This window comes from Euprymna scolopes, chromosome 6 (genome assembly GCF_053919585.1).
Source record: "Euprymna scolopes isolate OS-2025 chromosome 6, ASM5391958v1, whole genome shotgun sequence".
Taxonomy (NCBI): domain Eukaryota; kingdom Metazoa; phylum Mollusca; class Cephalopoda; order Sepiida; family Sepiolidae; genus Euprymna; species Euprymna scolopes.
The window spans coordinates 104,351,854-104,364,761 of NC_136487.1; the positions used below are offsets into that span (position 1 = coordinate 104,351,854).

The 12,908-nt window shown below is 32.0% G+C and overlaps 1 protein-coding gene across 2 annotated transcripts in view; it reads right to left on the bottom strand.

The window, feature by feature from the left end:
* Positions 1-12,908, bottom strand: part of LOC145277831 (ubiquitin carboxyl-terminal hydrolase 15-like) — a 353,560-nt gene that overhangs the window by 68,309 nt on the left and 272,343 nt on the right. For both annotated transcript variants that reach the window (XM_080129744.1, XM_080129745.1), the window contains 2 exons: positions 12,071-12,244; positions 5,755-5,913 (listed from right to left, as the gene is read on the bottom strand). In XM_080129744.1, the coding sequence (XP_079985870.1) occupies positions 5,755-5,913; positions 12,071-12,244 (333 nt within the window). The remainder of the gene's footprint in view (positions 1-5,754; positions 5,914-12,070; positions 12,245-12,908) is intronic.

Sequence of the window (12,908 nt, forward strand, 5' to 3'; positions counted from 1 at the left end):
TTCTTGATCCTCAACAGATCTTGACAAAGTGTAACCTGCTGATTCTGCTTCATTATCATCAGTAGAAAGTAGATGGAGAATCCAATTCTTAAGTGTTTTCTATGTCATTCTTTTGAAATTTAAATTTGAATCTTGGATCTAGGAAAGTAAACAAGTTTTCATCATTCCTGACCGGTATATTTTAACAGTTTTTGTGATGTATAATTTTGAACTTAGTATATGTTTATGACATTTGGTACTTTATTTCTGCCACCAAAATTGAACATATCAGCATTTTTATAAGTTGCAGTTAGAATTGTTTTAAAAATAGGCATAATAATCATTATATATAGAATTATATTGAATGTGCGCATTTACTGTCATTTAATTCAGTTTTATTTGATGACTAGCGGGACTACCTGGTGTTGCTCGGGACTGTCTAAACAATGAGAAAATTGAATTTGATTTTGAATATATTTGTTATTCTTAGGAGAGAAGAATTTTTAATATCTATGTATCATTTGCTATTTCGAGCAAAAGAATATTTTACCGACCTAGGACAGGTATTACACGTATGAAATAATTGTATCTTACAGCATGTATATGAAATAATTTTACCTTTGCAAGGACGGGTAATATACAACACATATTTGAAATAATTTTATCTACACTAAGACAGGTAATTTAAATATATGTATGAAACAATTTCACATACTTTTTTTTTTTTTTGTAACCTCAAAACGGACATTACTTTCTCCAACCCAACCCCCAAAAGAAAACGCAAGTTTAAAATTAACATAATCATGCCTCTTTCTACCCACCACTACAACCACCACATCATTCTGGAATAACATAAAAATAGGGTTCACCCCCTAAAAAAACTGGCCTAGTAAACTTTCATAGAAAACCAACAATATATATGTATTAATCTAATTTTGAGATCGTAAACTGTTTAAGCCATATCCGGAATAGACTTCACAAATGAAGTAATTTTGAGATAGAAAATTGTTTAAGCCATTTACGGTACAAACTTTATATTCTGCCACCCTCATTTAATCCAGAGTGATGCTGATTATTCTGCTAGTATATATTTGCCCCTATCTCATTCAATCCCGAGCAATGCCAGGAATTTTGCTAATATATATTTCCATCAATTTCCTTTAATTCCGGGCAACGCCAAGGATATTGCTAATAAATTTTCTCACCTATCTCATTCAATCTTGAGCAATGCCGGATATTCTGCTAGTGTATATGTGCAGCTAATACAATCCAGGGTGATGTCAAGTATTCGTCTATTCTGTATTTGTACCTATCTCATTCATCCCCAGGTGATGCCAGGTATTCTGCTTCTATATATTTCTACTGATATCATTCAATCCGGGGTAATGCAGGGTATTCTGTTAATATATATTTCCATCTATCTCATTTAATCCCAAGCGACATTGGGAATTTTGCTAGTATATATTCTCACCTACTTCATTCAATCCCAGGAAACGGCGGTTATTCGGCTAGTATATATCTCAATCAATCTCAGTACATCCTGGGCGACGCTAGGTATTCTGTTAGTATATATTTTAATCAATCTCATCCAATCCAAGGCAACGGCAGGTATTCTGCTAGTATATATTTGCATCTACCTCATTGGATCCCATGCGCCCGTGTATTCTGCTTGCATACATTTGCATGTATCTCATTCAATCCCGAGTGACTCCGGGTAATCTAGTATACATATCTCATTGAATCCCATAATTCTTGGATATGTTGCTAATTTCGAAAATCATTTTTAATTTAACCCACATTATGCCCCCCCCCTCCACTAAAATAATAACTTTGTCTTGGATGCTTATTTCATTACAAAAACACTTATCAAATAACTCCTTTAATAATTTTTCATAATTCTTGGATATGTTACTATTTTAGACAATCATTTTTCATGATTTAATGCACATGATCGCCCCCACCCCCTCCATCACTAAAATAGTAATTTGAAATATTGTTGGCATTGTTTTTTTCATTAAAAACACACCAATTAAATAACTCACATTTCATCATTTTTCATAATTCTTGAATATGTTACTAATTTCGACAATTATTTTTCACAATTCAGCCCACATTATCACGCCCCTCTTACTAAAATAACTGATACATTGCCTAGGCTGGATATTTCATTACAAACATGCCAATAAAATAACTCACATTTCATCATTTTTCAAAATTCTTGGATATGTCACTAATTTCGACAATCGTTTTAAATGATTTAACCCACATTATCGACCCACTCTTCTTAAAATAATAACTTTGATACATTCTTTAGTATATATTTCCAGCAACATTTTCAATACCGGGCGATGGCGGGTACAAAATTAGTATATATTTGCAGCAAGATTATTCAATCCCAAGCCATGCCGCGAACTCTTCTATTATATATTTCCACCTATTTAATCCATTCAAGGGCGATTCTGGGTATTCTGCTAGTTTATATTAACACCTATTCCATTCAACCCCGGGCAATGCCGGATATTCTGTTAATATATATTTCCACCTATCTAATCCAATCCCAGGCGACACTGGGTATTCTGCTAGTCCATATTTCCACCTATCTCATCCAATCCCGGGACCCACCGGGTGTTCTGCTTGTACATATATCGACGTATCTCATCCAAACCCCGGGCAACGCCAGGTATTCGGTTAGTACATATATCCATGTACCTCATACAATCCTGGGCGACGCCGGATATTCTGCTAGTACAAATATCCATCTATCTTATTAGATCCCAGGTGACGCCGGGTATTCTTCTAAGAAAAATTCACTTATTTCATCGAATCCCGGGCAACACCGGGTATTCTGCCAGTACATATAGCAATCTATCTCATCCAATCCCGAGTATTCTGCTAGTACATATGTCCACCTATCTCATCCAATCCCAAGCAACGCCGGGTATTCTGCTAGTACATATATCCACCTATGTTATCTAATCCCGGGCAACGGCATATTTCTGCTAGTACATCTATTTCATCAGATCCAGGGAGACGCCAGGTATTCTGCAAGTACATATTTCCACTTATCCAATCCTGGGCAATGGCAAGTATTCTGCTAGTATATATATCAACCTATCTTATACAATCCCGGGCATTCTGCTATTACATATATCAACCTTTCTAATCCAATCCCGGGTATTCTGCTAGTACATATATCCATCTACCTCATACAATCCCGGGCGATGCCAGCTATTCTGCTAGTAAAAATATCCACCTATGTTATCCAATCCCAGGCGATGTTGGGTATTCTGCTAGGAAACATTCCACCCATTTAATCCAATCCCGGGTATTCTACTAGTACATATATCCACCTATGTCATCCATTCCCAGGTGATGCCAGGTATTCTGCTAGTACAAATTTCAACCTATGTCATCCAATCTCAGGCGACGCTGGGTATTCTGCTAGTATATATATCCACCTATGTCATCCAATCCCAGCCGACGCCGAGTATTTTGCTAGTACATATATCCACCTATCTTATCCAATCTTACATATAGAAGATACCTTAAATTGTCCATCAGTGCAATTTTGCTATTATAAATGATGTTCACTTTTCACACCTCAAAAATGAAGGCTGAAATTGAATTAGAAATAATTGTACTTTTACTTCTTACTGTTTTATAGACTAGGAGTGATGAAAGCATCTTTTGTGATATTTTTACTGGTTTTTGACAGTTGGTTCCAAAATTGCTATGTTGTGATTTACACTGGTTTGTGCTTCTTCACCCTCAGCAGGGTAGTGTATCCTGTTTCATTATCATCAGAGGAAAGCAGATGTAGAATCCAATTCTAAACATGTTTTTATGCCAATCTTAAAATTAATATTTGAATCATGAGTCTGGGAAAGTAGACATACACAAGTTTTTAGATAGGATGAAAATCTTGTTTCCATTGATAACATGAATTGTTCAACAATGGTAAGAAGGATTCCATCAAGTCAGAAATACTAGAATTAGATTGGATAGTTTTTGACAGAAATAACTCCAGAGCTAAATTTGTAAGTATCATTGATATGGTTGATGTTCTGTGACTTGTTTCTTTGGTGATTTCTTCAAATGGACTCAGTAACTGGATATTGCTAATAGGAAGCTATTCAAGTGAGAGACTGCATTTCTGTTAGATGTAATGGTTGTCTTCACAGACAGTTACAATATATGAATGTTATTCTAAATTACATTCTCTGACACCAGCAACCATATTTGCTCCTGAATCCCGCAAGACTAAGAAAATTTTATTGAAGATTTTATACTCATCCAGAACATTGTTTAATTCTTCACCTGTGTTTGCAATAGGGAATAGAACAACTGTAAGCACAACTCTGCATGATTCAAAGTCATTTGACTTGTCAAATACCGAAGGGGAGCATTATCTGTTGTAGCTGTCCAAATTGAATTTTTGCTTTACTTTTGTAAACATATCGAAAATTATTTTGTATTGAAGTACTTTTTTAATGGAATGCTATAATTTTGAACGAAGTTTTGCAATGTCATGTTACAGAATATAGTTAAATATCAACAGCATTTCTCTTACCAGATAATGGATCTTTTGTGACCTGTGTACATTCATATCCAAAACTTTATTTTTGGCCAATTTCGACTCTATAGTAGTTTGGTGTTTTGCTGGAGGCATGGTTGTTGCCACTTGTTCTTGGAATGTCTGTCCCTGATTATTCATTGAGCTTCCTTTTCTTATCTGCAACTTTTGCTTCTTTTGAATGAACATTTCTAAGATGGTTTAACATATTAGTCGTAAAAGTTTTTGCTGATTTGCCACCCTTTGATATGATGGTTTGACATAGTTATGTCAAACCAAGCAATCATCATACAAGCAGCTGTATTCTTATTCTTGGGATTGGCATAAAAATACTTCTAACAGAAACTGCTTTCCATAATGGTTGAAGGTTGTCAGTCTTTGGTAAATTTTTATATATTTAAATTACTTATGTCCGATATCTAATAAGCAATTTATCTCAATAAAATATAGATTATCTAAACCCGAAAAATAAAAATATGCAATGGTAGCAAAAGTTTAAAAATGAAGAACAAGAGTATGACTGATAAAGAATCCTTTATTTTTGATTCGCACATCGTCACAATTTACTGTACAATTCCTCAACATGAAAACTGCAAGTATGAAGTAATTTTCTTTAAGGGGGACCAGTTTGTGGTTGAAAAATATCAAACTCTTTTCAGCCTTCCCACTGGAAATGGTGACCACACATTTTCAGATCGCAACTTATTTTTATTATGAACTTATTTTTTATGAATATAATTTATTTTTAGGAACTTCTGGTTTTAGTGTTCCAGGAAAATCTGTGTTTCAAAATATGTTTCGCTGCTTTAAATTTAATTTCTTTTTAGTACCTACAGAGTCTACCATACTATTTTGGTGCAAATTTGCATTCGAACAGTATATATGCCAGCCTCAGCAATAGCTGACAAGAGATTTTATGTATGGACAGGAATAGCTTTTTATAGTTTTTTTTACTGGTTCACATGATTAAAAAAGTAATATGTCATTATTGAAGGTTTCAAATTTAGATATAAATGATGGTCATAAGTGACAATTATTAAATGAGAAAAAAAAATGAATTTTAAAGCTTGTGTCTACTATGTCAAAGCTTTTGTTAAATAAGTTTCTCATAAAATTTTAACATTTTAAATGTTCAAATACTTTCATCTATATTAAATGTAAACTTGGTCACTCCAAATTTTGGAAAAGATTTTGCAACTTACAGCATCTGGTCGGTTCTCGGCATCTTTCAACTCAATATATGGCTTCTTACGAATTCGATTTAAGTCTTCATGAAGACCATCTAACAGAAAGGCCATCAATTCTTGAGAATCCTGCTGCTGGAAACCTGAGAACTGAGGTGCAAATTTTCCAACTGCAATCTAAGTAGAAAATAGTAAACATGTTAACATAAAAATAAAATTGACTATAATAATCATCCCATTGAATAAATGTGGCAGTGTTAAAGTTTAAATTAAACTTTAAGATATTCAAGAAGCAATCACAAAGATTTGTCGTCAACAGTTTCATCAGTTATAGCAAGCAAACTAACAGGAGATGCAAATTTTGCTGCTGAGAAAAAAAGAATAGTATCTAAAGTGAAAGTAACTTGGAAGGTAGAAATGAAATGAAATTGAACAGTTCTCCTATTTTTGAATGTTGGACAAGTCAGCAGAAGGATTTAATTAAGGATGTAAATAGGTTTATTAAAGATGGTAGTAAATATGTAACACAAAAGTAAAACGAAAATATCTGTTGGAAAAAACCCCAAAGCTTTCATAACTTGCTGGAAGGATTCAAACACTTAAGTTCAATAATCCAACCAATATTTTAACAATAAGATGTACCTAGCTAATTAAATATAACAAGGAGAAAAGATAGAGAAAAAAATGGATGAGTAAATAAATATAATATTGGATTTAAAACACCATACAAAATTAAAAATTAATTAGAATAGGTTAGCTAAGAAAAGAATAAAGAACAGATTCAGTCAACTGAAATTCAATTTAAATAAAACAAAGGGGAATAAGATTCTGAGATAGTGAGTTTCAAGAATTACTTCCCTTAGACTGCCAAGAAGATAAAATAAAAAATGTTAAAACATGGAATCAAGTAAAGAATAGATATCCAGTAGCAGAAGACTAGCGACAACCGGCGCATATTTCAAGTAACACTGATGATTCAACCTTGATATTGGCACAAGCCCATGGCATTGGTTGTTTGTAAACATGTCAAATAGCAGACATGGCCGAATATTCACAAGCAAGATTTTTAAATATATTTACAAAACTTTTGAAGATTTAAAAGAAAAATATATACTTACAAAACATTTTTTTTTAAGCAACAAAACGAACGTATTTAAATAACAGATGTTTAAATAAATGGGTGTCCTGAGTGAGTTTTTAATATATTTACAGAACTTTTTAATAAAACTTATTCTAAGTTTAATTATAATTATAATAAAATAAATAAATTTAAGCCAAAGTTATAAATGGCAGAAACAAATATAAAATAACTGACTTGTTTGGATTTTTGCGACTAAGATTGCTTTTTATGTACAGTGTTTTTTTTTTTCTGTATGCGTTTTTAATACAATTTAATTATTCTTTAAAACATTAACTTTAGCGACAATTAATATATTTTTAAATATTAAATTTTCATTTCATCTCATGATACCCTCACATGATCAATTTATTAAATGACAAAAAAATCCAAAAGTAATATATTTAAATAAATGAGTGTCTTTCCAAGTGCGTTTTTAATATATTTACCAAACTTTTTAATAAAACTTAAAATAATTATTATAATAAAAATAAAAAGAATGAGCTATATTAATTACAAAACATTAAAAATCAACATCCTGTCTATTAAAAATATATCATTTTAAAAACTTTTAAAAATAAATTTATTTGAACCAAATTTTTTAATGGCAGAAACAAACATAAAATAACCGATTTGTTCAGATTTTTGCGAATGTTTTATGGGTTTTTGCGACCAAGATTGATTTTTATGTACAATTTTTTTTCTTTCTGTGTGTGTTTTTAATACAATTCTATATTTATTTAAATGTGATGTATGTTGGTGGTCAGTGAAAGAGAAATCCTAGGCCGAAGCAATTTTTATGCATAATGAAATCAAGTATAAGCAATCGAGATTTAAAAAATATATTATATATCACAAAAATTTATTTATTATAATTATACTAAGTTTTATTAAAAGTTCTGTAAATATATTAAAAGCGCACTCAGAAAGACACTATCTACTTATTTAAATATCTTTTATTTAAATACGTTCGTTTTGTTATTTAAAAAAACGTTTTGTAAGTATATATTTTTCTTTGAAATCTTCAAAAGTTTTGTAAATATATTTTTTTAAAATCTTGCTTGCGAATATTCAATCATGTTTGCTATTTAACGTGCTTACAAACAACCAACACCATGTGCTTGTGCCAATGTCAAGGTTGAATCACCGGTGTCACTTGAAATGTGCGCCAGTCATCGCTAGTTGTCTTCTGCTACAGGGTATCTAATCTTTACTTGATCCTAAAGAATATAACTAGTGACGATGCAAACAAAACTTATGGAATTAATTTAAATTCAGTTATTAACTAAGAATGTAAAGAGAAAAAGAAAATATTAAAAGCAAACCACTACGGACACTAATTAGAAAATTAATTATACATACTTAATATAACGTAATTAAACATAATATAACCAAAAAATAGGACTCGAAGAATGATGAAATAAACGGATAAAAAAATAATGAAAATAATTAATATAAGTTAAAATAAATTCAGCATGATCATAATCTTTGTAACTGAGAAAGAAATTGCAGAGTGTGTTGGTTATATGACCACTGTAAGTTGTCTAAAATGGTGTTTTTATAATTGAATAGTACGAGAGTATGTGACTAAATATGCAGCAATAACAATTTTGCAGACTTGTTAGCCGCAATACAAAACAATATTGTAATGGATAGCTTTTCAAAAGTAATAACCAATTGAGAAAATTTGATATTTAGAACTTGGAGAATTATTATACCACACACACATATTTATATGATAGAACGATAAGTGCTGCCCTAAAGAAAAAACTACAGCTTTATTTTAAAACTTTTCTTGAAAAAAAAAAAAAAAAAAAATCAATTCAGGTAAATTAATTATGTAGTAGAGCTGACATCTATTCAATTTAGCCGCCTTCAGCCTCAATCACTCCCTTGATATGGGTCTGGAGCCGAGATGATGATTTTTTTCACAAGTGCCTGCGGAAGCTTGGCAAATACTCGGTGGATGGCGGCGATCAGGTTGGTTTTAGTATTCTGGGAGGTCATGTTGGTGAGGTTCTCAAGGTATGACTAAAATTCAAAAGTTCAGGTCGGGAGGGGCTAGTGAGAGAAGGGTACGAAGATATAGCAATCCTTCTGAAGTCAAACCGGGGTCTCTTTAGATTTATAGGCCAGCACCAAGTCCTGCTGCCACACCCAGCAGCAACTTGATTGCATCAGAAGATCACCACATAATTCAGCACATCCAGGTACACTTTGGTGTTGACTTTCAAGCCGACTTCAGACGTGAGGTGTCATAATGTGGCCTTCACTTGAAACCACACCAAAAACCATGGATTGTCTGATGCACTGAGCTGTGCGTTTAAGTGTTGAACTGTTCAAATTTGCATTTTGAGGTAGCTAGCATGGTCCTGTTGTCATAACTTGGATTGGTAGAAAGCATGAGTTGTACAGTAGCGCATCTCCAATCTTGCTCATTGAACATTGTGTCACTTTCAGACATGATAGAAGGCTCCTATTACTCTTGAAATTTGTACACAACTGGCCAACTAGTAGATAGTCTGGAAAAAAAAAAAAAAAAAAAAAAAAACAACTTTCTCATCAAATGGAAATCGAATCATGTTTTTTCTAGGGCGACAATTTTATCATTCCACCCTGTACACACAAGACCTATGTTTATATTTAACTAGTAGGCCGCCTGGCATTGCCCGGTCGTAAAATACAGTAATGATTTAAAAAGAGAATCAAAACCAAAATGTTCAGCTTACGATTTATTTTTTCCTTTGATGTTAATGCTTGACCTATGAAAACATGTTTGCTGCAAGGCGAAAATTAAAACATGAATCAATAGCTATTATTTTACGCATGCATTTTCGTAATGCCGTCGTTCGACATTCACCTGGCAAATTCCATTTTTTTAAATTTTTGCACCGATATTATAAAGTTTCGTATGAGTTTTAATACTCTATATATGAAGTTTCATATTTGTACACCAAAAACGGTCAGAGGAATTTGGTAGGCAAAATTTTGTAAACAAATATATATGCATACATAAATATAAATAGAAAGGTTTGTGTTTACTAAACTTTTTACGCAAATATTACACAAGTAATGTAATCATGTAGAATATCTGCATGAATATAATTACACGTAATAGTTAACTAAAAGTGCTTATCCCATAAGAAAACCGAAAAATTAATAGGGAATTAAAATGAATTAAAAAGAATATGCAAATTAGCTAACTCCATATATAAGTTGTATTTTCTGTTTAATAAATAGATAGAAAAAAGGGTTTTTAATATGAACAAGCCGTGTGTGCGTGCCCCCCCCCCTCTTGTGCTGCATGCGAGATGACGCCACAAAAAATAGTGAAGAAATGATGAATGTGAGAAATGTGAAGGGTCAACCTTGCCTTCACATTTTCACCAAGTTTCAGAAAAATCTAATGAATGGAGCAAAAGTTACGGAGTAAAAAGTGTCAATTTTTGCAATTTTTGAATCTCAGTGTAAATGGATAACGAAGTTTCAGGCCTTAACACATGTATATTTGAGTTGACCACCATGAAAAACCACTATATAGTCAGACATATCAAGTTTTTGTTGAGAAATATGAAAAAAGAGCTACAAAAAAAAGGCATTTTTAACACTAAAAGTCCCCGGGGACACGAACCAGAATTTTGTCAGGGTCACCCATACTGGATTTATATTAAGACCAATGGGTTTCACATTTTGGCCAAGTTTAAAAAAAATCTAATGGATGGATCAAAAGTTATGGGGCAACTACCAACTTGGGACTAACGGATGCACTGACGCTACTGAAAACATAGGTCCCTCTCCGATAAATTAGGAGACCAATATCAATACACAAAAACCCAAATTTATAGGAGTATAGATTTAAGAGAAGGCTTATTAAAGAAAGAACTAAACTGTGGGGAATTAATTTTATAATTGCTTTTAGACACTGATAGTGTGTGTGTGAGAGAGGTAATTTACAATGTAGAACTGGACTGCAACCCCTAGAAGTTCAACTTTAAAAGATCATAAATTTTCATCTAAAATGTAAGTTTCTATCTACAATACACAAATATTAATAGAATTGTGTAATAAAATGACAATAAATTCAAAAACAAGAATAAACAGCAGATTAATAAGATGTTCTTTTACATATATAGGCATTAGTTAATCGTAGTATATTGACTGCACACACATGACCAATGACTTATTGTTATTCTATTTTGAAATTCCTCATTATAATTAATGCCACAACTTGATACATGACTACAGATCCAAATGAAGTCTTCAATTATCCTACCAAATTTATTAAATGTAGAGATTAGCCTCACATGCTCATGTTGAACAAAGTAGTAGAAATCAGGCTGCTAAGAATAAAAAAAAAAAACGTTTAAAACATATTACATCTTAAAACAAGAGTACATTCTGAAATTCATAAGAAACTTAAGCAATATACACACATACATCTACTTTATATATAACATGCACTGTGAATGTTCCTATGCTTTGGAAAACAGCTGGGCTGATTTTTCAAAATTTCACACAAACATACTTTACGTATTTGAGAGTGGTTTACATGGATTTTTGTATCACATTACCTTCGATAAGTATCGAAAATCGAGAAAATCTGATTACAAAAAGAGAAGAGTTTAATTTTGAACAAAGTTGACATCCTTATAAAGCCACGCATCACAAGTGTATTTGAAAAATTTTATCACAGCATTAGCAGAAACGTCTAGTGTATAAAGTTAATCTTAGGTTCTTAAGACAGAGGGGTGTTCAAAATGAATGTTTCTGCTCAGAATAAAATTGAACCATGATACTTGACTTTTGCATTTTAAAGTTTAATTCAAGCAATTATATGAAAATATTTTTAGAAAATCAACAGTAGGTCTTTTCATAAGACAAAGGCGAAAAATTAATGTTTCTATTTAGTGCACAACTGAACCACGATACTTTATCTTTGAATTTCAAACTTTGATTCAAGCCATTATAAAATCAATAGGTTCTAAACAATGCAAACAATGTACTACGGACAAAGTCAATGTGAGAGTGCATGTGAAGCTTCCTCCCAGTGCACAATAGTGGGTCACTAACCAAGGCAAACAATCGATTTGATTAAAAAATATGCATTTTCACAAACGTGGATGACTATAAAAGTATGGTGTGGAAGATTTGTTGATCTCACTCAATCCTAAGCAATGCTGGGTCTTCCTGCTAGTATAAATATGAATATATACTTACTTTAAAATTCCTTGGAACTGTGTAAGTGTATTTACCAGACCACATCTGTTTAGCAAGTTCTGCATAAGTTTTAGCAATTTCTCCTCTCATACCAAGAGGGTTGTCTTCATTCAACTCATCCAGCCATCGTTCTTCAAGAAAATAATGAGTCAAGTAGGAGACATTGCTCATACACTAAGTGGGAAGAAAACAAAAAGTCATGGTGAAAACAGGATTCAAAATATTGCATTTTGGAATCATTTCCAACAATATTAACTTAGTAGAAATAATTTACAAAAGTAGATTGACTATAAAATCCAACAAGATTAGAAGTTCAAATTGAAGAAATGGAAGTATAACTAATACAAGTTAAGTATAACTTAATAAGAACTTTGACATTTCAAGATTCAATAAAGATATTTTTTCATGTAGTCCAGGAAAATATGGTGTGATATTTCAAAGATTTAAATGTACTTGTGGTTTTATTTCCATGATTTTATATATATATATATATATATATATATATATATATATATAGATGTGTGTGTGTGTTGGCCTTTAAAGGGTAAGAAGAAAAATGTTCAAAAATAAAAAGTGATTGAGATTATATCATCTTTTATTGTGTTGAGAAAACATTTTTTTTGTAAGTGATGGGAGAATAAAAAAATATTCTCCTTCAGAAAATTACTTGCAAGCACTAATTAAAATTAAGGAGGGCCTACTAAAAGCACTACCAAGTTTCTACCTCCCTCCCTCCTTGAAGAGAGAATATTTTTTTAAGCACGCCTGAAGAAAAATAGTCAGAATCCACAAGAGCACTAATAAAAGCAGTAAATATGGTTACAAATATGATTATAGT